The sequence below is a fragment of the Oryctolagus cuniculus genome, chromosome 5 (genome assembly GCF_051225735.1).
Source record: "Oryctolagus cuniculus isolate XC-2025 breed Fujian yellow rabbit chromosome 5, ASM5122573v1, whole genome shotgun sequence".
NCBI lineage: Eukaryota > Metazoa > Chordata > Mammalia > Lagomorpha > Leporidae > Oryctolagus > Oryctolagus cuniculus.
This window is the reverse complement of record NC_142871.1, coordinates 102,438,528-102,463,375: the sequence shown is the minus strand read 5'-3', so window position 1 is coordinate 102,463,375 and position 24,848 is coordinate 102,438,528. Positions and strand designations below refer to the sequence as shown.

The window sequence follows — 24,848 nt, the reverse complement described above, 5'->3', positions numbered from 1 at the left end:
TTGAACTAGTATAAACATAGGAGTGCAGACATCTCTTTCCTATGCCAATTTCATTTCCTCTGGATATATTCCCAGGAGTGGGCTAGCTGGGTCATATGACAGGTAAACTTTTAGTTTTCTGAGAACTTGCCATAGTATTTTCCACAATGATTATATGAATTTGCATTCCCCCTAACAGTGTATTAGGGTACTTTTTTCTCTACATTCTGGGCAGCAATTTGTTTTTTTGTTTGTTTGTTTGTTTTGTTTTCATTTTTGTTTTTTTATTTTTGGATGGTAGTCATTCTAAGGGGGATGAGGTAATACTTCATTTGTGCTTTTTACTTGTATTTCCCTGATAGTTAATGATCCTGAGCACTCCTTCATATGGCCTTTAGTCATTTCTTAATTGCATTGTTTGGTTTGCTGTTGTTGACTTTTTGAGCTCCTTATATTTTCTGGATATTAATCCTTTATTGGATATGTAATTTGCAAATATTTTCTCCCATTCCTTCTGTTGTCTCTACACTTTAATAACTTTCTTTACTGTGCAGAAGCTTCTTAGATTGATGTGATCCCATTTGTCTATTTTGTGTTTATTGCCTGTGCTTCTGGGGTCTTATTTAAGAAGTCTTTGCTAAGGACAATGGCTTACACCATTTTACCTATGTTTTCTTCTAGTAATTTGATGGCTTCAGGTCTTAGGTTTAAATCGAGTTGGTTTCTGTATAGGGTGTAGAGTACAAGTCTTGTTCCAAACTTCTGCATGTAGAAATCCAATTTTCCCAACACCAGCTATTGAAGATACTATCCTTTCTTCAGGGAATAATTTTGGCTCATTTTTCAAAGATAGTTGGTTGTAGATACATGGGTTACTTTCTCGGTTTCTATTCTGTTCCATTGATCTGCATATCAATTTTTCTGTTAGTACCAGGCTGTTTTGATTATAGCAGCCTTGCAGGATTTCTTGAAATCTAGTATTATGATGCCCCCAGCTTTGTTTTTATTATTTAAGATTCTTTGGCATATGGGGTCTTTTGTTTTTCAGTATTAATTTTAGGATTACTTTTCCTAGATTTGTGAAGAATGTCCTTGGTACTTAGATTGAAATTGCATTGAATCTGAAAACTACTTTGGATAATGTAAATATTTTGATGACATTAGTTCTTCTAATCCATGAACATGGAAGGTTTTTCCACTTCTTTGTGTCTTCTATGTCTTCCACTAATGTTTTGTAATTTTCATTGTAGAGATTTTTAACATCCTTCGTTTAATTTATCACAAGATGTTTAAAATTTTTGTAGGTGCTGTGAATGGGACTGATCTTATAAATGCTTTCTCAACCACAGTGTTGTTGGCATGTAAGAGTACTATTGATTTTTGTGTGCTGATCTTATATCCTACACCTTTGCCAAATTGTCATGAGTTCTAGTATCGTCTTAGTGGAGTTTTTTGGTTCCCCTATATACAGAACTACATTGAATAATAGTGGTAAGAGTAGGCATCCCTGTCTGGTTTCAGATCCTAGTGGAAATGCTTCCAGCTTTTTGCCATTCAATATGATGCTGGCTGAGTGTTTGTCAGACATTCTCTTAACTATGTTGAGGTATGTTCCTTCTATACCCAATTTGCTTATGGCTTTTATCAAGAAAAGATTGTGTATCTTATCAAATGCTTTCTCTGCATCTAATGTGATAATCATGTGTTTTAATACTTCATTTTGTTGTGATTTATCATGCTTATTGAGTTGCATATATTGTACCATCCCTGCATCCTTGGGATAAATCCCACTTGGTCTTGGTGGATGATCTTTTTTTATGTGTTGCTGTATTCTATTTTCTAGTATTTTGTTGAGGATTTTTGCATCTATGTGTCGCTCCCCGTCTTCATGGAGGAACGACACAGGACCCTGCGCTGTTCTTTCGTCTGCTCGGCCCTTCCCGGGTTTGCTGCTGGTTCTTCCTGGGTTGGCTACTGGTCCTTCCCGGGTTGGCTACCGTCCCTTCCACCTCCGTGGAAGGGCGGTTCCCCCTGCCACATTCCCCACTTCCGCGGGGGAGCGGCACACCGCCGGCCGGCTCTCTCGGGGGCTGCACAGGTGTTCCTCTTAGATGTTCCCCTTAGATGTTCCTTCAGATAGATGTTCCTGGTGCATGTTGTCTCTCTCCTCCTTTATAGTCCTCTTCCACCAATCCCAACTCTGCTACCCACACGCCGAGTACGCTTCTCTCCTCCAATCAGGAGCAGGTCCTATAGTTTATTGGTTGAACTGGAGGCAGCTGTGTAGAAGCTGTTTCTCCCTTCTCAGCGCCATATTGTGGGAGAGCAGATGCATAGAATAAGTCTTAATTCCAGTAACTCAGTCTAGTCCGAGTTGCTCCCCACACTATGTTCATCAAAGATATTGGTCTATTGTTTTATTGTTGTATCTTTCTCAGGTTTTAGAGTTAAAGTAATGCCAGATTCAGAGATTAAGTTTGAAAGGGGTCCCTCTCTTTTAATTGTTTTGAATAGGTTAAGGAGAATTGGTATTAGTTCTTCTTTAAAAGTCTAATAGAATCCAGCAGTGAAGCCATCTGGTCCTGGGCTTTTCTTTGTTGACTCTATTACTGACTCAATCTCAGTTCTTGTCATTGGTTTATTCAGGTTTTATATGTCTTTGTACTTCAATTTTGGAAATTATAAGTATCCAGAAATTTATCCATTTCTTCTAGACTTTCCAAATTATTGGCCTATAGCTATTTGAATTTCTACTACTTGGTATTTCTGTGGTTTCAGTTGTAAAATTTCCTTTTTCATCTCGGATTTTACTAATTTAGGTCATTTTTTTTGATTAGTTGCACCAATGGCTTATCAATTTTGCTTATTTTTTCAAAAAGCTAGCTCTTTATTTCACTGAGCTTCTGTGTAGTTTTTTTTTTATTTCTATTTTGTTTATTTCCTCTCTGATTTTTATTCTTTATTTCCTGCCAACAGTTTTGGGGTTTGGTTTGTTCTTTATTTTATTTTATTTATTTATTTTTTTTTTGATAGGCAGAGTGGACAGTGAGAGAGAGAGACAGAGAGAAAGGTCTTCCTTTGCCGTTGGTTCACCCTCCAATGGCCGCCACAGCTGGCGCGCTGCAGCCAGCACATCGCACTGATCCGAAGCCAGGAGGCAGGTGCTTCTCCTGGTCTCCCATGGGGTGCAGGGCCCAAGGACCTGGGCCATCCTCCACTGCACTCCCTGGCCACAGCAGAGAGCTGGCCTGGAAGAGGGGCAACCGGCGCCCCGACCAGGGCTAGAACCTGGTGTGCCAGTGCTGCTAGGCGGAGGATTAGCCTATTGAGCCACGGTGCAAGCCTTGTTCTTTTTCTTTTTTCTTTCTTTTTTTTTTATCTTTTATTTAATGAATATAAATTTCCAAAGTACGACTCATGGGTTACAATGGCTTCCCCCCCATACCGTCCCTCCCACCCACAACCCTCCCCTTTCCCACTCCCTCTCCCCTTCCATTCACATCAAGATTCATTTTCGATTATCTTAATATACAGAAGATCAGCTTAGTATACCTTAAGTAAGGATTTCAACAGTTTGCTCCCACACAGAAACATAAAGTGAAAAATAATAGATGATTTTTTTTAAATGATGATGAAATCAGATCAGACCTATTGTCATGTTTAATCCCAGTGAGAGTCAAGTTGGGAATTGACAATTTCTTCTTCTTCTTTTTTTTTTTTTTACAGAAGATCAGTTTAGTGTACATTAAGTAAAGATTTCAATTGTTTGCACCCCCATAGAAACACAAAGTGAAATATACTGTTTGAGTACTCGTTATAGCATTAAGCCTCAATGTACAGCACATTAAGGACAGAGATTCTACATGAGGAGCAAGTGCACAGTGACTCCTGTTGTTGACTTTACAAATTGACACTCCTGTTTATGGCATCAGTAATCTCCCTATGCACCAGTCATGAGTTTCCAAGGCTATGGAAGCCCTCTGAGTTCTCCGACTCTTATCTTGTTTAGACAAGGTCATAGTCAAAGTGGAGGTTCTCTCCTCCCTTCAGAGAAAGGCACCTCCCTCTTTGAAGACCTGTTCTTTCCACTGGGATCTCACTCACAGAGATCTTTTGCCAGAGTGTCTTGGCTTTCCATGCCTGAAATACTCTCATGGGCTTTTCAGCCAGATCTGAATGCCTTTAGGGCTGATTCTGAGGCCAGAGTGCTATTTAGGACATCTGCCATTCTATGAGTCTGCTGAGTATCTCACTTCCCATGTTGGATCACTCTCCCCTTTATTTATTCTATCGGTTAGTGTTAGCAGGTACTAGACTTGTTTATGTGCTCCCTTTGACTCTTAGTCCTTTCATTATGATCAATTGTGAACTGAAATTGATCACTTGGACTAGTGAGATGGCATTGGCACATGCCACCTTGATGGGATTGAACTGGAATCCCCTGGTATGTTTCCAACTCTACCAATTGGGGCAAGTCAGCCCGAGCATGCCCCAAATTATACATCTCTTCCCTCTCTTATTCCCACTCTTATGTTTAACAGGGATCACATTTCAGTTAATTTTCAACACTTAAGAATAACTGTGTGATAATTACAGAATTAAACCAGTCATATTAAGTAGAACAGACAAATAAAAATACTAAGAGGGATAATGTATTAAGTTGTCCATTAGCAGTCAGGGCTATGCTGATCAAGTCACCATTTCTCATAGTGTCCATTTCACTTCAGGAGGTTTCCTTTTTGGTGTTCAGTCAGTTGTCACCGATCAGGGAGAACATATGGTATGTGTCCCTTTGGGACTGGCTTACTTCACTCAGCATGATGTGTTCCAGATTCCTCCATTTTGTTGCAAATGACTGGATTTCGTTGTTTCTTACTGTGGTATAGTATTCTAAAGAGTACATATCCCATAATTTCTTTATCCAGTCTACCGTTGATGGGCATTTAGGTTGGTTCCAGGTCTTGGCTATTGTGAATTGAGCTGCAATAAACATTATGGTGCAGACCGCTTTTTTGTTTGTCAATTTAAACTCCTTTGGGTAAATTCCAAGGAGTGGGATGGCTGGGTCGAACGGTAGGGTTATATTCAGGTTTCTGAGGAATCTCCAGACTGATTTCCATAGTGGCTTGACCAATTTGCAATCCCACCAACAGTGGGTTAGTGTCCCTTTTTCCCCACATCCTCGCCAGCATCTGTTGTTGGTAGATTTCTGTATGTGAGCCATTCTAACAGGGGTGAGGTGAAACCTCATTGTGGTTTTGATTTGCATTTCCCTGATTGCTACTGACCTTGAACATTTTTTCATGTGCCTGTTGGCCATTTGGATTTCCTCTTTTGAAAAATGTCTATTGAAGTCCTTGGCCCATCTCTTAAGTGGGTTGTTGGTTTTGTTTTTGTGGAGTTTCTTGATCTCTTTGTAGATTCTGGTTATTAACCCTTTATCTGTTGCATAGTTTGCAAATATTTTTTCCCATTCTGTCGGTTGTCTCTTCACTCTCCTGACTGTTTCTTTTGCAGTACAGAAACTTCTCAATTTGATGCAATCCCAATAGTTGATTTTGGCTTTGACTGTCTGTGCCTCCCGGGTCTTTTCCAGAAATTCTTTGCCTGTGCCAATATCTTGAAGGGTTTCTCCAATGTTCTCTAATAACTTAATGGTGTCAGGACATAGATTTAGGTCTTTAATCCACGTTGAGTGGATTTTTGTGTAAGGTGTAAGGTAGGGGTCTTGCTTCATGCTTCTGCACGTGGAAATCCAATTTTCCCAGCACCATTAATATTGAATAGACTGTCCTTGCTCCAGGAATTGGTTTTAGATCCTTGATCAAATATAAGTTGGCTGTAGATGTTTGGATTGATTTCTGGTGTTTCTATTCTGTTCCATTGGTCTATCCATCTGTTTCTGTACCAGTACCAGGTTGTTTTGATTATAACTGCCCTGTAGTATGTCCTGAAATCTGGTATTGTGATGCCTCCGGCTTTGTTTTGGTTGTACAAGATTGCTTTAGCTATTCGAGGTCTCTTGTGCCTCCATATGAATTTCAGCATCATTTTTTCTAGATCTGCGAAGAATGTCTTTGGTATCTTGATTGGGATTGCATTGAATCTATAAATTGCTTTTGGGAGAATGGACATTTTGATGATGTTGATTCTTCCAATCCATGAGCATGGAAGATTTTTCCATTTTTTGGTATCCTCTTCTATTTCTTTCTTTAAGGTTTTGTAATTCTCATCGTAGAGATCTTTAACGTCCTTGGTTAAGTTTATTCCAAGGTATTTGATTGTTTTTGTAGCTATTGTGAATGGGATTGATCTTAGCAGCTCTTTCTCAGTCATGGCATTGCTTGTGTATACAAAGGCTGTTGATTTTTGTGCATTGATTTTATATCCTGCCACTTTGCCAAACTCCTCTATTGAGTTCCAATAGTCTCTTAGTAGAGTTCTTTGGATCCTCTAAGTACAGAATCATATCGTCTGCAAAGAGGGATAGTTTGACTTCTTCCTTCTTGATTTGTATTCCTTTGATTTCTTTTTCTTGTCTGATGGCTCTGGCTAAAACTTCCAGAACTATGTTAAATAGCAGTGGTGAGAGTGGGCATCCCTGCCTGGTGCCAGATTTCAGTGGAAATGCTTCCAACTTTTCCCCATTCAATAGGATGCTGGCTGTGGGTTTTTTATAAATTGCTTTGATTATATTGAGGAATGTTCCTTCTATACCCAATTTGCTTAGAGTTTTCATCATGAAAGGGTGTTGAATTTTATCAAATGCTTTCTCTGCATCAATTGAGATAATCATATGGTTTTTCTTCTGCAGTCTGTTAATGTGGTGAATCACATTGATTGATTTGCAAATGTTGAACCATCCCTGCATACCAGGGATGAATCCCACTTGGTCTGGGTGGATGATTTTCCTGATGTGTTGTTGTACTCTATTGGCCAGAATTTTATTGAGGATTTTTGCATCTATGTTCATCAGGGATATTGGTCTGTAATTTTCTTTCAGTGCTGCATCTTTCTCTGGCTTAGGGATTAAGGTGATGCTGGCTTCATAGAAAGAATTGGGGAGGATTCCCTCTTTTTCGATTGTTCTGAATAGTTTGAGAAGAAATGGGATTAGTTCTTCTTTAAATGTCTGGTAGAATTCAGCAGTGAATCCATCTGGTCCTGGCTTTTCTTTGTTGGGAGGGCCTTTATTACTGTTTCAATTTCTGTTTCAGTTATGGGTCTATTTAGGTTTTCTATGTCTTCATGGTTCAATTTTGGTAGATTGCATGTGTCCAGGAATCTATCCATTTCTGATAGATTTTCCTGTTTGCTGGCATACAGGTCCTTGTAGTAATTTCTGATGATTCTTTTTATTTCTGTGGTGTCTGTTGTTACGTTTCCTTTTTCATCTCTGATTTTATTGATTTGGGTCTTTTCTTTTTTTAGTTAGTTGGGCCAATGGGGTGTCAATTTTGTTTATTTTTTCAAAAAACCAGCTTCTCACTTGACTGATTTTTTGTAATGTTTTTTTGGATTCAATCCTGTTAATTTCTTCTCTGGTTTTAATTATTTCTCTTCTCCTACTAGATTTGGGTTTGGTTTGCTGCAGTTTTTCTAGGTCCTTGAGGTGCGCTGAAAGCTCATTTATTTGGTACCTTTCCAATTTCTTGATATAGGCACCTATTGCTATAAATTTGCCTCTCAATACTGCTTTTGCTGTATCCCATAAGTTTTGATTTGTTGTGTTGTTGTCTTCATTTACTTCCAGAAAGTTTTTGATTTCTCTTTTGATTTCTTGAATGACCCAGTGTTCATTCAGGAGCATGTTGTTCAGTCTCCATGTGTTTGCATACTTTCTGGGGTTTCCTGAGTTGCTAATTTCCAGCTTCATTCCACTGTGGTCTGAGAAGCTGCATGGTATGATTCTAATTCTTTTAAATTTGCTGAGACTTGCTTTATGGCCTAGTATGTGATCAATCCTAGAGAAGGTTCCATGCACTGCTGAGAAGAATGTGAAGTCTGTAGATGTAGGGTTGAAAGTTCTGTAGATATCTGTTAGATCCATTTGGGCAATAGTGTCAATTAAATCTGCTGTTTCCTTGTTGATCTTCTGTCCGGATGATCTGTCTATTTCTGAGAGTGGAGTATTGAAGTCCCCCAGTACTATTGTATTGGAATCTAAATCTCCCTTTAAGTCCCTTAACATATCTTTTAAATAGACCGGTGCCCTGTAATTAGGTGCATATACATTTATAATAGTTACATCTTCCTGTTGAATTGAACCCTTAATCATTATATAGTGTCCCTCTTTGTCTCTCTTAACAGTTTTTGTATTAAAGTTTATTTTGTCTGATATTAATATGGCTACACCTGCTTTTTTTTGGTTTCTGTTGGCATGGAATATCTTTTTCCAACCTTTCACTTTCAGTCTGCATGCCTCTTTGTTAGAGAGATGTGTTTCTTGTAGGCAACAAATAGTTGGGTTGTGTTCTGTGAGCCAGTCAGCCAAACGGTGTCTTTTAACTGAAGAATTCAGACCATTAATGTTCAATGTGACTATTGATACGCAGTGACTTTGCCCTGCCATTTTCCCGGAGATATTTTCTAGTATATGCTTTGAGCTTCCCATGCTCTTTTACTAGTAGGTGTTCTTCCTTTCCCTTCTTTCATATTGATGGCCGTGTTTCTGTGTTTCTGAGTGTAGCACATCTTTAAGTATCTTTTGCAGGGCCGGACGAGTGGCCACAAAGTCTTTCAATTTCTGTTTGCTATGAAAGGTCTTTATTTCACCTTCATTCACAAATGAGAGCTTGGCAGGATATAATATTCTGGGCTGGCAATTTGTCTCTCTTAGCACCTGTGCTATGTCTCGCCATTCCCTCCTAGCCTGTAGTGTTTCTGATGAGAAGTCTGCTGTGAGTCTGATTGGAGATCCTCTGAGAGTAATCTGACGTTTCTCTCTTGCACATTTTAGGATCTTTTCTTTATGTTTCATTGTGGTAAGTTTAATTACCACGTGTCGTGGTGAGGATCTCTTTTGGTCATGTTTATTGGGGGTTCTATGAGCTTCCTGTACTAGGATATCTCTGTCCTTCTCCAAACCTGGAAAGTTCTCTGCTAGTATCTCACTAAAAAGGCCTTCCATTCCTTTCTCTCTCTCCATGCCTTCAGGAACTCCTAGAACTCGAATGTTGGTTTTTTTAATAGTATCCTGTAGATTTCCAACAATATTTTTTAGATTTCTAATTTCCTCTTCTTTTCTTTGGTTTGACTGTATGTTTTCCTGTGCTCTATCTTCTAAGTCTGATATTCTCTCTTCTGCTTCACCCATTCTGTTTTTAAGGCTTTCTAATGTGTTTGTCATTTGATCTATTGAGCTCTTCATTTCATTTTGATTTCTCTTCACTATAACACTTTCCTGTTCTACTAGTTTCTGAGTTTCATTTTGACTCTTCCTTAAAATTTCATTTTCACGAGAGAGATTTTCAATCTTGTCCATTAAGGATTTCTGTAGTTCAAGGATTTGCTTTTGAAAACTTCTAAATGTTCTTATCATAAATTTTTTGAAATCCGTATCTTGCATTTCTTCTATCTCATCATCTTCATACTCTTGGCTTGGGGTGTTTTGCTTATTTGGAGGCATCATACTGTCATCCTTGACCTTGCTCCCTCTATTTCTGTGTTTGTTACTCGGCATAGTTAATTCTTCTTGCGTCACTGTGCGTTTTTTTTGTTTGTTTGTTTGTTTGTTTGTTTGTTTTATACTGTGTCCGTGTTAAGTGGACTGCCTGCTGTTGGAGGAGCCTTGGAGGCTTGAGATGGGTGCGGCCTGAGAGCTCTGCCTGGTTCTTCCTGGTTAAGGGTGTGCAAAGGTGACACCCTCAGGTTATGTGTGGTAAATCTCTCTCTTTTTATTTATTTATTTATTTTATTTATTCAGGGGGTAAGTAACACCGCAGGGCATGGCTGTGCAGAATTGATGGTATTTCGCTTCCAGTCTTTGGCTCCTCTGGACTCCCACTGGGTTGCCTAGGCTACTGAATTGTAGTGACTCAGTTCCTTAGCTCTCCCCCATTGATATGTAAATCCAGAGAGGAGGCCTGCTCTTTGTCTCTTGGGAATTCTTCAAGCCTTTGCAAGGTTAGGGGGAAGAGAAACCCCGAAGCTTTTTTTTTTCCCTTCTTTCCGGTAGTGAGTTTGCTGCACTTTCCGGCCCCCCTCTAGATTCTGACCCCCGTTTCCCCACCAATGTCTCGGGTTATTGAGCTCACCTCCCCTTCCAGCGCTGATGTGTGGACTCGGAGCCCTGGACGTCGCAAGTCTCCCCACTGTTGTCTGTGTGGCATGCACTCCCCTTTGAGCACTGGCGCGCAGACCCTGGGGCTTCCACGGCTCGGTCCCGTGACTTGGCTTCCGTGCGGTGGGCGACCTTGTTCTGCCAGTAGGTCCTCCGATTCACGGCTACTCCATCCAGAAGGGTTTCCCCTGCAATATTTTCCTGGTTCTTTTTTCTGCGGCTACCGTAACTCCCCTTTTATTAAACTAAATTTTCCCAGACTATCGGTGCGCGCCCTCACTATTCCGCCATCTTGGCTCCGCCCCCGGACTCCCTCGCCTTGTTCTTTTTCTAGATCTGTGAGATGCATTGGTAGATCATTTATTTGAACTTTGCAAATTTTTGATGTAGGTAATTTTTACCATAAACTTTACTCTTCATACTGCTTATGCTGAATCCCATAAGTTTTGATATGTTGAGTTTTCATTTTCATTCATATCTAGGAATTTTCTTATTTCCCTTTTGATTTCTTCTATGAACCACTGTTCATTCTGGAGTGTGTTGTTCAGGCTCTATGGATTTGTATCTTTTCTAGAATTTCTTTTGTTATTAATTTCCAACCTTATTCAATTGTGGTCTATGATACCATTTTTAGAAAGTTTTTTGAGATTTGTTTTAAGGGCTAGTATATGATCTATCCTAGAGAATGTTCCATGCACTGTTGAAAACAGTGTGTATTCTGTAGCTGTGGGATGAAATATTCTGTAGAATAGACTGTCCTTGCTCCAGGAATTGGTTTTAGATCCTTGATCAAATATAAGTTGGCTGTAGATTGGATACCCTCTCTGCAGAATTTCTCATCCATGTCATGTACATATTTCCTTATTTCATTTAACTGTTTTTCTTTGTTTTTGTATAACTTTACAATCATTCCCTTGAATTATTTTGGCTGGCATTTTGTTAGTCTCCTCTTCTTGCAAAGAAGTAATGTATTATTGTGTTCCTTTTGGGGAGTCGAAATGAATTCCTTGTTTATGTTTCTTCTGTTTCTACATTGATTTTTCTGCATCTAGGGAATCTCTTGTTACCATCTATTCTGGAGGATGTTTTTGTGTTTTTATTTTTTAAAGCTTTTATTTAATGAATGCATTTTTCATAGGTACAACTTCAGGAATATAGTGGTTCTTTCCCCCATAACCACCCTCCCACCCAGACTCCCGCCCCACCTCCTGCTCCCTCTCCAATCCCCTTTTTCATTGTGGTTCATTTTTAGTTTAATTTTATATACAGAGAACCAACTCTATGTTAAGTACAGATTTCAAGAGTTGACACTTTTAGAAACAGTGGCTTAAATAGCCTTCGTCCTGACTGTTCCAGGGTGACCCAGCTGATTCACAGCATGGAGTGAGCTCACAGTGCCAAGTACACCTCACCCACCCAGGTACATGCACCATCCACAGCACCAACCCACCCCACAATGTGTCCCCCACCCTTCTGTGAGATCCATCTCCAGCATGCAGGGAACTCTGAATCTCCACTGTCCAACCATGCAGGTGCATGGGTACTCAGCTGCAAACCACAACCCTCTCAGCTCTGTGCCTATGCTCAGAATTCCCAGTCACAGGGTTCACTCTCCACTCTGCAAGCTTCCCCATCCTTAGACCCAACCACCTCCAGCAGCAGCAGGACTACCTGCTGTCCCCAATTCAGGACAGGTTTGGCTGTAGCTCCATCACAGCCTGAGATTTTGGGGGGGGGGGGGGAGGAAAGGAAGCAACGTGGCCTCCCTTGATGGAGGAGAGTAGTCACCGAGGCCCCTGCCACCTCTCCAAATTAGAGTCAAAGCCAGTGGGGACTGTGGAATTCTTCCTCAATCAAGGATGCCGGTGTTGGTAGCTGAACCAGCAGGTGGAAGACCTCTCTCTCTCTCTCTCTGGCTCTCTGTAACTTTCCCTTTCAAATAAATAAAAGATTTTTTTTTTTAAATAAAAACATGTTTTGGACAAGTGACTAGTATAGTCTTATAAGGGTCTTTCCTCAGTTTAAGACACTAAGATGGTGAATCATATTGTCTAACACCAAAAGTGAAGCACAAACAACTCTAAAATTCCTAGATAATAACAATATATGAATAACATTATGGCTGTTACTGTTACTGCTGGTTCACTCCCCAGATGTCTACAGCTGCCAGAGCTGGGCCAATCCAAAGCCAGGAGCCTCTTCCAGATCTCCCACATGGATGCAGGGGCCCAAAGACTTGGGCCATCTTCTACTGATTTCCCAGGTTATAGCAGAGAATTGGATCAGAAGTGGAGCGGCTGGGTCTCAAACCAGTGCCCATATGGGATGCCAGAACTGCAGGCGGCGGCCTTACCCGCTACACCACATCAAGGCCCCCAAAATATGTTTTTAGGAATTTTTAGAATCACTCCAACAAAACTTGGAGATGATAACTTTTGAGCTTTAAAGAATTCTTAATTTGATTTCTAAAGTTTTTAAAGCCAAACTTCACTTAGACTGGCAAAACATTTTGTTTCACTTATGACAACTTGATAAGAGAGATGATCTTACATATAACTTGACTCCAAGTTATTTCTATTTCGAAGAAATATAGTTAAGAAACAATCATCAAAGTGGCCAAATAAGCCTAGTTTAGAAGATTTGCTATCTGACAATGAAATATTAAAACCAGGGAGTGTGTATCATAGAAGATAAGATCACGTGTTACCATGGAAGAACTCAAGTATTTTGCTTGAAATAACCAAAAGTAAATTGTATGAAGGAGAAAAAAAAAGGAAGTTAACACAAAAATCACATAGGAATATAGTCCAAATCTGTATGTGCAGTGAATTATTTTTCTTTCATTGGTTCATTCCTTTCTACTGCTTGTCTGTTATATTAAGCATTGTTTGCTGTAGATAGTGTCCCAAGGTGGTTAATATGTCCTCTCTCATCTAAAAGAAAAATGGGTCTTCAGTCAACAATAACAGCTTCTGTTAGGTTCCTAACTTACAGTCATGACTGACAAGTTGTTTGGTTTAGGTAGCACAATATTAAAAGTAACTCTGATTTTTTTTAAAACTAAACATATTTTCTACCCTTCTCTTAGAATATAAGTAAGTTTGGCAGCTAGTTTGCAGGAAAGAGGGAAGTGTAGAGTCTATGGAGCCTTCTGTGTGTATACTCCTGGGTCAAGAATGGGTGATGACTGTCTTTCACTAGTTTGGTTTGTCTGAAGTCAGAGAATGTAAGCCTGGAACAAAGATTTCAAAAGCCCATATGAAGATGTATGATGCCTCAGATCACATGAAAAATAAATTGGTAACGCCAACAGGAGAAAAATTAGAGATTCTTCAAAATGTGGCACTCTGAGAAAGTAAGAATAGTGCAAAGTTGGGATGTTCAGGGAAAATGGCTTTGGAACTGGAGTCACCTGTTCCATCCGAACAGCTCTCACCGGCACCCTCATCAGTGTTGGGAGGGCACAGTTGGGAAACTTTTGGTCAGAGGCAATTCCGAGTTATTGGTATGAGTGAAACTTTTGGAAAAAGAGACATCTTTCACCACTTGACTTGCCTTTCCTTTTCAAAAGGATTTCTATGGGTTTTATCTGCTGCTCTGCCAAGAAGACATTGTAGATATCCTGATACAGCTTCTGGATGCAGCGCCTGAATTTGAAAGATTTCCCCATATGATTTTCTGATGTTTTTAAATCAAAGTTTACTAAAATTGACAAACTTTTGTTTTGCCCCACCATAGGATTTTTGACATTAGACATATCTTCACTCTAAATATTCGCCTCCTCAGTCTTCTAAGTATTTGTTAAATTTTTTTCAGCAACATAGCATAAAATCTGCAAAAAGTAGGCTGCATTTTTTTAAGGAATCCTTGTCTATGGTTGTACTGTGCTGGTAATTCTAATGACACAGAGAAACCTCATTGAATGAAAGTTTACAAAAAAAAAAAAAAAAAAAAAAAAAAACCCTGCTATTTCAGTGCCTCTTCCAGGAGTGCATAATGGATGAAGGGTTTTTCTCTGATGGATAAATAGTGTGAAGTGCTCAGAAGATAAAGTTACTTCAAAGCTTTTCTCTGCTCGATGGAAATGTTTTCTTGAAAAGGAAAGAGAAACGTATATAAACCTGCTGTCTTGGCGACTATGCAAACCTCAAAGGCCGTTGACTGAGGCAGTCCCCACGTGGCAGGAAGAGTCTGAGAAGGGCTGACCTGAGAGTTTGAGAAGTGCAGCACACAAAGGGGAAGGAGATGCAGCTGCCAGATGTTCTGCCCAGTCATGAATGTTGTTTGACAGTGGCTCTTCTGCAATTCCTGACAGAGACATGTTTTTTTATTTTCAATGTTTACCAGGAAAGAAATCCATTTCAAGTAAAATTTGGTTTTTTGTTTTGAAATGCACACTATGGAATGAGTCCTGTAATACCTTCTTATCATTAGAGAAGGACAAAACATGAAGAGGTCTCATGAAGTACCTACTCTGAGGCAGGAGACATATAGACTGCCATGAGGAAATTGACATGAGACCTCTAGAAGAACCTGATTCAAGTTGGAAAAGGGAGGTGGGGATGCTCTTTGTGTTTTTTTTTGTTTGTTTGTTTGTTTGTTTTGCTTGTTTAAGATTTATTTATTTGGAAGTTAGAGTTACAGAGAAAGAGGAAGAGACAGAGATATTGTCCATCTGCCGGTTCATTCCCCAGATGGTTGCAATGGCCAACACTGGTCCAGACTGAAGCCAGGAGCTGAATCTGGGTCTCCCATGTGGTGGTAGGGTGCTTTACCCAGGCCATTAGCAGGGAGCTGGATCAGAAGTGGAGCAGCCAGGACAGTGACTGGCTCCCATATAGGATGCTGTCATCAGAGACAGTGGCTTTACCCACTGTGCCTAATGCTGGCCTCTGTGGATACTCTTTGAGCACACTGATTTTTTTTTTTTGAAGACTGTTGGGCGTGGCGCTGTAGTGTAGTGGGCTAAGCCTCTGCCTGTGGTGCCGGCATCCCACATGTTGTTCCTCTTTCAGTTCAGCTCTCTGCTATGGTCTGGGACAGCAGTAAAAGATTGCCCAGGTGCTTGGGGCCCCGCAGCCACATGAGAGACCGAGGAAGCTTCTGGCTCCTGGCTCCAGATAGGCCCAGCTCCAGTCATTGTGGCCAGTTGGAGAATGAACCAGCAGATGGAAGACTTTTCTGTTTCTCCCTCTCTCTGTAACTCTACGTCAAATAAATAAGTAAATTTAAAAAAGAATAGATACCATTATGGTTCTGAGTTGTCTTGTTTGCATTTTTCCTAAATTCACATACAGACATACATACAAGTTGATATCTTTTTAAATAAATTCATTTCAGAGGCAGAGAGACAGAGAAAGTGCCCATTCACTGGTTCACTCCTTTGGGCCAAACCAAAGCCAGAAAGGAGCTGGGAACTCAATTCATGTCTCCCACATGAGTGGCAGGGACCCAAGTACTTGAGCTTCTACCTGCTACCTCCTGAGTCTGCATGAGTAGAAAACTCGAATCAGGAGTAAATTCAGACTCAAACCCAGGCCTGCTGGATGCAGGTTTCCCTAAAGACATTTTAACTGCAAGTGCCAACCCTGATAGATACATAATTTCATTCAAAAGCATTTCAAGAAAGTTATAACCATCCTGTAGAGTTCTAATTTTATTGCCCACTAGGCTTTGAGCAGAGAGCTTTCCTGGGTGTTCTTCATTCTTTTCTCAGGTCTGCAGCATAGGACCTGATTGCTAAGGTGCCTAGGGAATGGGGGTGAGCAAGAATGTGCCACACTGGGACCAGAGAAGCCCAAGACTGCAGAGAAGAGCTCTGCTGTGGATAAGGAGATGTATATACCTATATAGAGACATCATCTATAGATATTAGTATTTAATGCAGCCCTTGTCGGGAATCTTTGTGAGGATCCTAGTGTCTTCCTTCTTATATGTAATTTTTTCTAACATATACATAGATAAGTGTATGTGTATATATCACCCTTATGGTTTATAGAAGTTGGGGAGGTTAAAAATGGGGGGAATTTGGGCCAGCGCCGCTGCTCACTAGGCTAATCCTCCGCCTGCGGCGCTGGCACCCTGGGTTCTAGTCCCAGTTGCGGCGCTGGATTCTGTCCTGGTTGCTCCTCTTCCAGTCCAGCTCTCTTCTGCGGCCCGGGAGTGCAGTGGAGGATGGCCCAAGTGCTTAGACCCTGCACCCGCATGGGAGACCAGGAGGAAGCGCCTGGCTCCTGGCTTTGGATTGGCCGTAGCGTGCGGGGCCGTAGTGGCCATTTGTGGGGTAAGCCAATGGAAGGAAGACTTTTCTCTCTGTCTCTCTCTCTTACTGTCTAACTCTGCCTGTCAGTGGGGGGGAGGGGGAATTCAGAAAGTATGGCCGTGGGTAAAAAAGTATAGTTCATTAGGAAAAATAAATTCTGGTGTGATATTGTGCAGTACAGTTACTAGACTTAACAAAATTCTGCTATGTATTTCAGAACAACCAAAATTAGAATTTTGAACATTCTCAGCACAATGAAATTGATGTTTGAGGTGATGGACTTGCTAAACATCATTATTACATAAAGTGTACAAGAAGCAAAATACCACTCTGTGCTTCATACATAATTATTGTGTATCAATTAAGAGTGAAACTTTTAAAAAGAAAAAAGTCCTGTGATGCATGATCCTCTGAGTTGTCCTGTATAAACTGCGAGATGAATTTTCCCAGCATCCTATTTTCTTGGATGAATGCTCCAAGAACATTTTTACCTTTAAAATGAAAACCAAAATGCAGTCACAAGAAGATAATGCATCTGGTGCCAAAGCGTAGGGTAACAACAGCTCACAATGAAGGAAACAGAAGAGCTAATTGCTTAATCAGATTGGTTTGTGCTGTGCATACCTATTGAAATATTATACCCCATAAAATTATACAGATATTCCATGTTAATGAAAAATTTAAAAATAAACTCAATTGATGGGGGGGGACACTGAAGAATAGACACCTAATTTGAAAGCCTTGGTAATTTCAGAAAGAGCCCCACAAGTGGAATTATTAGAAAACACAGATGCAGGCCGGTGCTGCGGCTCACTAGGCTAATCCTCCGCCTAGCGGCGCCGGCACACCAGGTTCTAGTCCCGGTCGCGGCGCCGGATTCTATCCCGGTTGCCCCTCTTCCAGGCCAGCTCTCTGCTGTGGCCAGGGAGTGCAGTGGAGGATGGCCCAGGTGCTTGGGCCCTGCACCCCATGGGAGACCAGGAAAAGCACCTGGCTCGTGGCTCCTGCCATCGGATCAGTGTGGTGCGCCGGCTGCGGCGGCCATTGGAGGGTGAACCAACAGCAAAGGAAGACCTTTCTCTCTGTCTCTTTCTCTCACTGTCCACTCTGCCTGTCAAAAAAATTAAAAAATAAATAAATAAATAAATAAAACACAGATGCAAGCACTCCATGTGCCCACCGTCAGTTTTATTAAAAGAGTGATATTGAGAGTAGTTGTTCTAATTTTTAAACTTCTAAAGTTTATCCTTTGATGGTTTATGAACAATGAAAAACTTTTTGTTATTTGTAAACTGGTGACCCACAGGGTAGTTTATGTGAAGGGTATAGATTCAACCTTTCAAATGAGTCAGCAGTAGCGGCCTTTGGTAATGGGCAGATGTGGGAGTGCATCAGAATACTGAAGGGTGCACCTGTCAATTAGTGGAGTGGAGCTAGGGAGGCCTAACAATTTGTAAGTCATGAGACAGTGGGCACCACAGATGAAAACATTCCTCCCCAAAGGCCAACAGAACCTCTTTGTGGGCCACGGACTTGCCTGCCTTAGAAATAAATCCCTGCCATCAAATCTAAAATCTCCCTGCTAGAGTTAAATACGGTCTATCATCAAGCACTGACTTGCTCAATGACTAGTACCCATGTGTGCTTCAGATGAGTTCATTGCTGCTGTTTGATTTCTTGTCCTACATCAGCACAGTGATAACATTCTGTACCTGTACACTTAAAGTCTGTGGAAATACATTTGTTTGCAAATAGGTCAGTCTCTTCTCAATTTCAAAAGAGATCTGCCCTGAAGAAATGAATCATTTAATTTTAGAAAAAGGTAAAACTGTTACTGTGTTAGCATTCCTAACTGAAGCTGTGTTATAAAGCAATTATAAAACAAGACCCCAGTGCTTCATGGCAGCCTTCATAATGAATGAGTTTAAGACCTTATTAGAAAATTCAAGGGTGGAAGTATTTCCTGTATTTGTGTAATTCAATTGCTTTATCTGTTAATAACAGGATATTATTAAACTACTGAACACAGAAACTAAATTTGTTCACAGAAATTAATATATTTGACAGGAAAAAGGTAAATATTGCCTTATACAAATATATACAAATGATCATTGTTTTGTGATTTTATATGCTGAAATTAATGTGAAATAATATATTTTTGCATCAAAATAAGAACTAAATTTAAACTGGATAGTTTTAGCAGGTGTATTCATTTGTAATTGTATTACAATCTTGTTAATAATAAATTAATGTATATTGATTCCTCGTTTTTTTAGTCTGTGATCTTAACTTACTGAGATATCCTAACAGTCAGCTTTTACAATCTGTATGTAAGTGAATTCTGGGTAGATTATCAAACTTGAGATAATGCTACTTTATTCTAGAAATGTTTAAATAATCAGTTTGGAACATGCTTTCAAATGATTCCAGTACACTTTTCCTTATTGTTCACTTATGTTAAATGAAGGACACTTACAACAAAGAAATCCTGGAAATATTTTAAATCTGAATGTGTATCCACTTAACGTATTTTCCAGTGTATATGTGTGAAGTCTTTCATGTATTTCCTTAATATACTTCAAATACTTCCTTACTGGGGTAGGTATTATGGGTACCATGGGTTAAACCACTGCTTGAGACACCTGCATCCCCCATCACAGTGCCTGGTTTAAGTTCAGGCTACTGTGCTTCCGCTCCAGGTTCCTGCTAATGCATATCCTGGAAGCAGCAGGTGATTACTCAAGTACCTGAGTCCCTGCAACCCACATGGAAGACACAAATGGAGTTCTATGCTCCTGGCTTCAGCCTGACCCAGCCTGGCCCAGCCTCAACTATTGTAGGAATTTGGCGAGTAAATCAGTGGATGAGCACGCTCCCTCACTTGCTCTCTCCCTTCCAAATAAAAATACATACACAAATAAATTACTTTTGATAAGCCAGACATTTCCTTACCATACTTCTTTTCCCACTACTTCCATATTCATGTTTAGGTCACATCTCCAAAGGAAATAACTAACTGTGGGGTAATTACATTGCTAATGTTATTCAGGTAATACTAATATTATTATTTAGATATTGTCAAAACTGAGATTGATCCCAAAATTGATGTCTAATTCTCGGCAATAAAGGCAAATAGCTTAACATAGGTACTCCTTCTAGGGAGCATTGTATTTCTCCCTCATGCCATGTTCTGCTGTAATAACACTTTTATGAAAAGGTACAACTGAGTTGAGACCACTATTTCCTGCTGGGAAGCTCTCCTCCTTAACATCCTTGCAGATTCTACTTGATTACTTTGTACATTTGGGTCTAGGAGAAATTTTTAAGCCACTGTTGTAAGTATGAAAAAGGTGGAAATTAAAACTCTGCTTCCCATCCCTGAATCTCTTAGAACACAGAACCTTTTCTTCAAAGTATGACGTGAATGCCAGTATGTGAAGCACAGAACAATGTGCTTTATGCTTCTTTTTAAGGCAAAGCTAAGGGCTCCTAGAGGCACCAATTTCTCTATTATCCTAGCCCATGCAACGACAACCATATTCAAGAATCAGTGATTTATCTTAATGTCTACACAGGTCTCAAAACCAATTCATTTTTGTTAAAAACCTAAGTTGCTGAAATATATGTGGGAGGACCCCACAATTTCCTCTTATTTTTTGGCATTATGGAAGCCCCCAGCCCATCAGACTTACAAAGTGATGTGTTAAGCCATGGGACTGCAGTTTTTTCTTAAAAAGGATATCATGCTATTACAATCAGTAATTTAAATAAAGATTTGACGTGGGGTGAATTGACTCACATACATTTATATTCTTGCTTGATCAAAATCATGAATTTTTGCCTTCATTCTCTAACTCTTGGACTACAGTGTCGATTCTTGTCATATTATCTTGTCCTTATGGGAAGCAGAACCCTTTTTAGTATATTTTAGTCTGCGCCTAGCTTCCAGTCAGAATTCCTACTGAAGAGGACTCCTCATGCACCTTGTCACAACCAAGCGAATGTAGACCTGAAGGATTGATTTATACAGACATCATTTTCAGTGCCAAAAATTTCACCCTCAAGAGTGTGGCTACCTGGAACTTCTTATAGTAGTTACGTATTTTTAAAATCTTCGATTTCTTTAGTGTACCTATCCTGTTTAACGTATATGTTTAACATCAAAACAATAGCTAGTATACTATTTAAGTGAATGAATCACATAAACATCAGTCAGAAAATGGTTCTTGTATGTGTGTATTTTCTGTAGAACACTTACTTTTTGTATCCTTTTTTAATGTTTCTCTTAGGCTACCGAGGACAGAAGGGAGAAAGAGGTGAACCTGGAATTGGGCTACCAGGGAGTCCGGGGCTTCCTGGAACTGCAGGTAACAAGGCTCATATCTTCACAGCCCAAGCCTCTAAGAATGGGAATCATGGCTTCTACCCTATGGGATTTCTATGTCAAAGTGGGTAATCCATGTGTGGTCTGCATTCTAATGGAGTCTTTTATTTTGTTAGCTCTGGGTTTGCCAGGATCACCAGGTGTCCCAGGACCCCAAGGCCCCCCAGGACCCAGTGGAAGATGCAACCCAGAAGATTGCCTATATCCTGTGTCTCCTGCCCATCAGCAGACAGGTGGGAAATGAACAAACACCTGTGGAAGATTTGGCTCCTAGTGACACCTTCTTGCTATTGAAGCTATCTTGATACTGGCAAACCTTCACTCATGATATGTGGGTTGCTTTTTTTTTTCATTTTTTCTTTTTGGTGTAGGCCAGACATTAAAAACAGCAGTTTAAATCCTATACTAATTTCAGATGAGCATTTTTAGGTTTTTTCCAAATTCATTCCATAGGTTTTGCTTCACCATTACTGTGATTTTTGTTCAAAGTATTATATGAAATACACAAACAAATCTTATCAGCTCTTCTTCAGAAAGAAGTTCCGTCTTATGATTTGGTAGACTTACAATGATGTACATTTCATAGACTCATCAACATGTGTTTGGCCTTTGATTTCCGAATTTTAAAGTTTCAGACTCTTGTGTTTAAATTTATTATCATTGCTAAAAATTTTGTTACCCTTTTTGCTATAGTGCATTGCTCCTGTTAAATGTTTTCTGTTTTTTACAACTTGAGAATTCTTATACCATCCTACTTCAGCCAAAAAGTAGATAGGCAATAAGAACTTCATTCTTTGGAAAAAATACAGGAGACTATTTTATCAGGAAGCCTCCAAAAACACGATAACAAACTACTGAAATGATTTAATTCTTTATCATGAGCTGTATTCAAAGCTATTGGCACTGACCTAAACACATACTGCATGAAAAGAAACAAATTCCGATTGTATAGAAGTTCCACAAGCAAAACTTAACGTCCTGTGGTCCCATCACTGTGTTTCCCATTTGGTAAAAACAGGAAACTATTTCCCCTAAGCAGTGTTGGATAGTGAAGGCACCAGGCTGTCTTTGGTACTCTTGAAGCTTAACTGGCCTGGCAGGAACTTTGGACACCTCTTATCCAGCCTCCTTCTGACCTCATCACCCTCGGACTCTAAAACAAGAAACGACCATCAAAACCAAGAATGGGATTTACAATCCCTAGAAGATGAAAGGGTGATGTTAGCAAACATGCACTGACAAGGTGAAACCCAAAAGCTCTCAAGGAGAAATGGTCTTTCTTGCAAGGCTGCAGCAGGAGCACGACAAAGGAAAACCATAGGACTGAACCTGCAGCCTGCACACAGACCAAAGAGTTAACACTCATTTTAAAACTACATCTTCCAAGGAAGCAAAAATGCAAAGTCATCAACCAAATTACTAAAGGGAATGTTCATTGCCTGTCTGTACGTTATTTAGGTAAAGTGTTGGCTGAAAACAAATGAGAATGTTGTTAAAATCCAGCTGTGGGTTCCTGCCACGTTGAGAGCAAGACAACGGAGCCATCCTGTTGTAGAAATCGGTTCACAGCTCTCCAAGGAGCAGTGCAGATTCCAATTTGCCAAGTGCAGGGTAGGATCTTCACTTTGGTCTGTTAATTAAAGAGTGAGTTCAAAAAAGCAAGCCCACTGAAAGTGGACATAACTATGAACACAAATTTGTGTCTAAGGGAGCATGCCTAAATGAAGAAAGGGTTTATTCAAATGCACCCATGCTCTGAACTGGTTTTCATTATAGATAAATGAACTAACTGCTGGTCAGGTACTGTCTACATGGTTGTGTGTACAAACAACCTTTTGGTTATTTCATATTGAATTTTGTTGTATATTTCAATTCTGAGTTTATTTATTTTCCACGGTTATTTTATTTAAGTGTTTTAAATTGATTTTATTCATTTTCTTTCCTGTGCAATACCTACAATGGTGCTGTATTTTAAAATTACACAATTGGAATATACATGTTTTCTTAGTAAAAATAATTTATCCCTAAAAAATGTACATAGATCTAAAATTTGGTGCTATATGTATATCTTGAGCTTATAATTTGCCAAATTTTCTGAAAGCTTAGAATTTGCTACTCTTATTTACTTGAATTTATCATATAAACATTATGTTTTCAAAGGTTATTTTTTCATAGATTGTTTATCATTTTAACTCTGCTGATTCAAAAATATCTTACCATTTTAATATTTTCTTGAACTGTTTTTCTGACAGTGATCAATGTATTTTTTGAGTTGGTGCACATACATAACATTTTGTTTTATAAATTCTGTACATTTTTTACAGATTATGTCATCCACCCTTTCTTACAAATTGTATATTTAGAATTCTTTTTTAATTCCACAAATGCTTGACTGGCTTATTCAGGTGAGCTAAGGAGGAAAGCAGGAACATTAGGTTGTGTGACACATATTACAAAGGACTATTACAATGATTTAAGCTCTTTTTATAATTGGAACATATACATAAATCTGAAATAACGAGAGAAATAGGGCTATGTGTGTATGGAACAAGCTTCTCTCACCCTACTGTATTATTTACCTTCCACTATTTTCTGCCCGAGTTTTCTACACATGATATGCAACAAAGAGCAGCAAGAAACACTGGGTCCAAACGATAAAGCATCAAATGAAGTGGAGATTTGGCAGTTGTCCAGTTCCTTTAATAGAGAGGGGGATAATCTGGGTCCCTAAGTAGGGTGGGAAATTTTCTTCCAGATAACTTAGTGGTTGCCAAATCTCTTGTACCGTTGTGTTCCATTCCAAAACAGTTGTTTACTTCCACATAGATATCAGTGATGTCCACACCAGGGGAGAATAACTATCAAATTTCCCAAAGTACCTCATTTGTACTACAGACAACATGTGTTTAAATACAAAATCATGGCCATGACGACAATTTATATAAAAACTTGTTCATGTAAAAGTAGTTTAAATTCCAGCCTCATGTTTTGTGCCAAGATCAATTAACACTTTCAGATAGAAGTTTTTCTATGCAAAGAAAAAAGTATGGCTTCAATTAGTGTTTATGGCCTTTGGAATCTAAAGAAAAAGGGAGTTTTTTCAGTTTTCTCATTTTTTTTTTCTTTTCTTTTTTTTTTTTCTTTTTTATTTTTTTATTTTTTTTTTTTTGCTCTTTTTTTTTTTTATTTTTTGACAGGCAGAGTGGACAGTGAGAGAGAGAGACAGAGAGAAAGGTCTTCCTTTGCCGTTGGTTCACCCTCCAATGGCCGCCGCGGCCGGCGCGCTGCGGCCGGCGCACCGCGCTGATCCGATGGCAGGAGCCAGGAGCCAGGTGCTTTTCCTGGTCTCCCATGGGGTGCAGGGCCCAAGCACCTGGGCCATCCTCCACTGCACTCCCTGGCCACAGCAGAGAGCTGGCCTGGAAGAGGGGCAACCGGGACAGAATCCGGCGCCCCGACCGGGACTAGAACCCGGTGTGCCGGCGCCGCAAGGCGGAGGATTAGCCTAGTGAGCCGCGGCGTCGGCCCTCATTTTTTTTTTTTCTAAATGAAGACTTTAACCACTACTCCAAACATAAAGGAAACATAGCCAGTCTTAACCTTTTGAATATTTTCACCTTGTGATTAACATAAGTTAATTAATAACCTCAGAATAATCTCATGTTTATTTCTGTATTTCATGACATTGTTGAAACCTTAAAATTTTGGTCAATTACAGAATTTATATTAAGATATTGTCTATAAAAATTATTGTTTGATTTAAGGTAATTTTTGAATGTTTTAGGCATTAAATAAGGTGTAGCTTTTCTGCAGTCTCATCTGTTGGGAACCTATGATATACCTCCTTTTGTCCACAAGATGGTGTCTAAAACAATTTTGTTTGGAAACTGAACAGAATGGCAGAAATACAAACATAGGAACAGTTTAGTGGACAGCTCAAT

At 39.6% G+C, this 24,848-nt stretch overlaps 1 protein-coding gene across 1 annotated transcript in view; it reads left to right on the top strand.

The window, feature by feature from the left end:
• Positions 1 to 23,070, top strand: part of COL19A1 (collagen type XIX alpha 1 chain) — a 406,965-nt gene extending 383,895 nt beyond the window's left edge. Inside the window, exons 51-52 of the mRNA XM_051855528.3 lie at positions 20,813 to 20,890; positions 21,024 to 23,070. Of these exons, the coding sequence (XP_051711488.2) occupies positions 20,813 to 20,890; positions 21,024 to 21,151 (206 nt within the window). The 3' untranslated portion in view covers positions 21,152 to 23,070. The remainder of the gene's footprint in view (positions 1 to 20,812; positions 20,891 to 21,023) is intronic.
• The last annotated feature ends 1,778 nt before the right edge of the window (positions 23,071 to 24,848 follow it).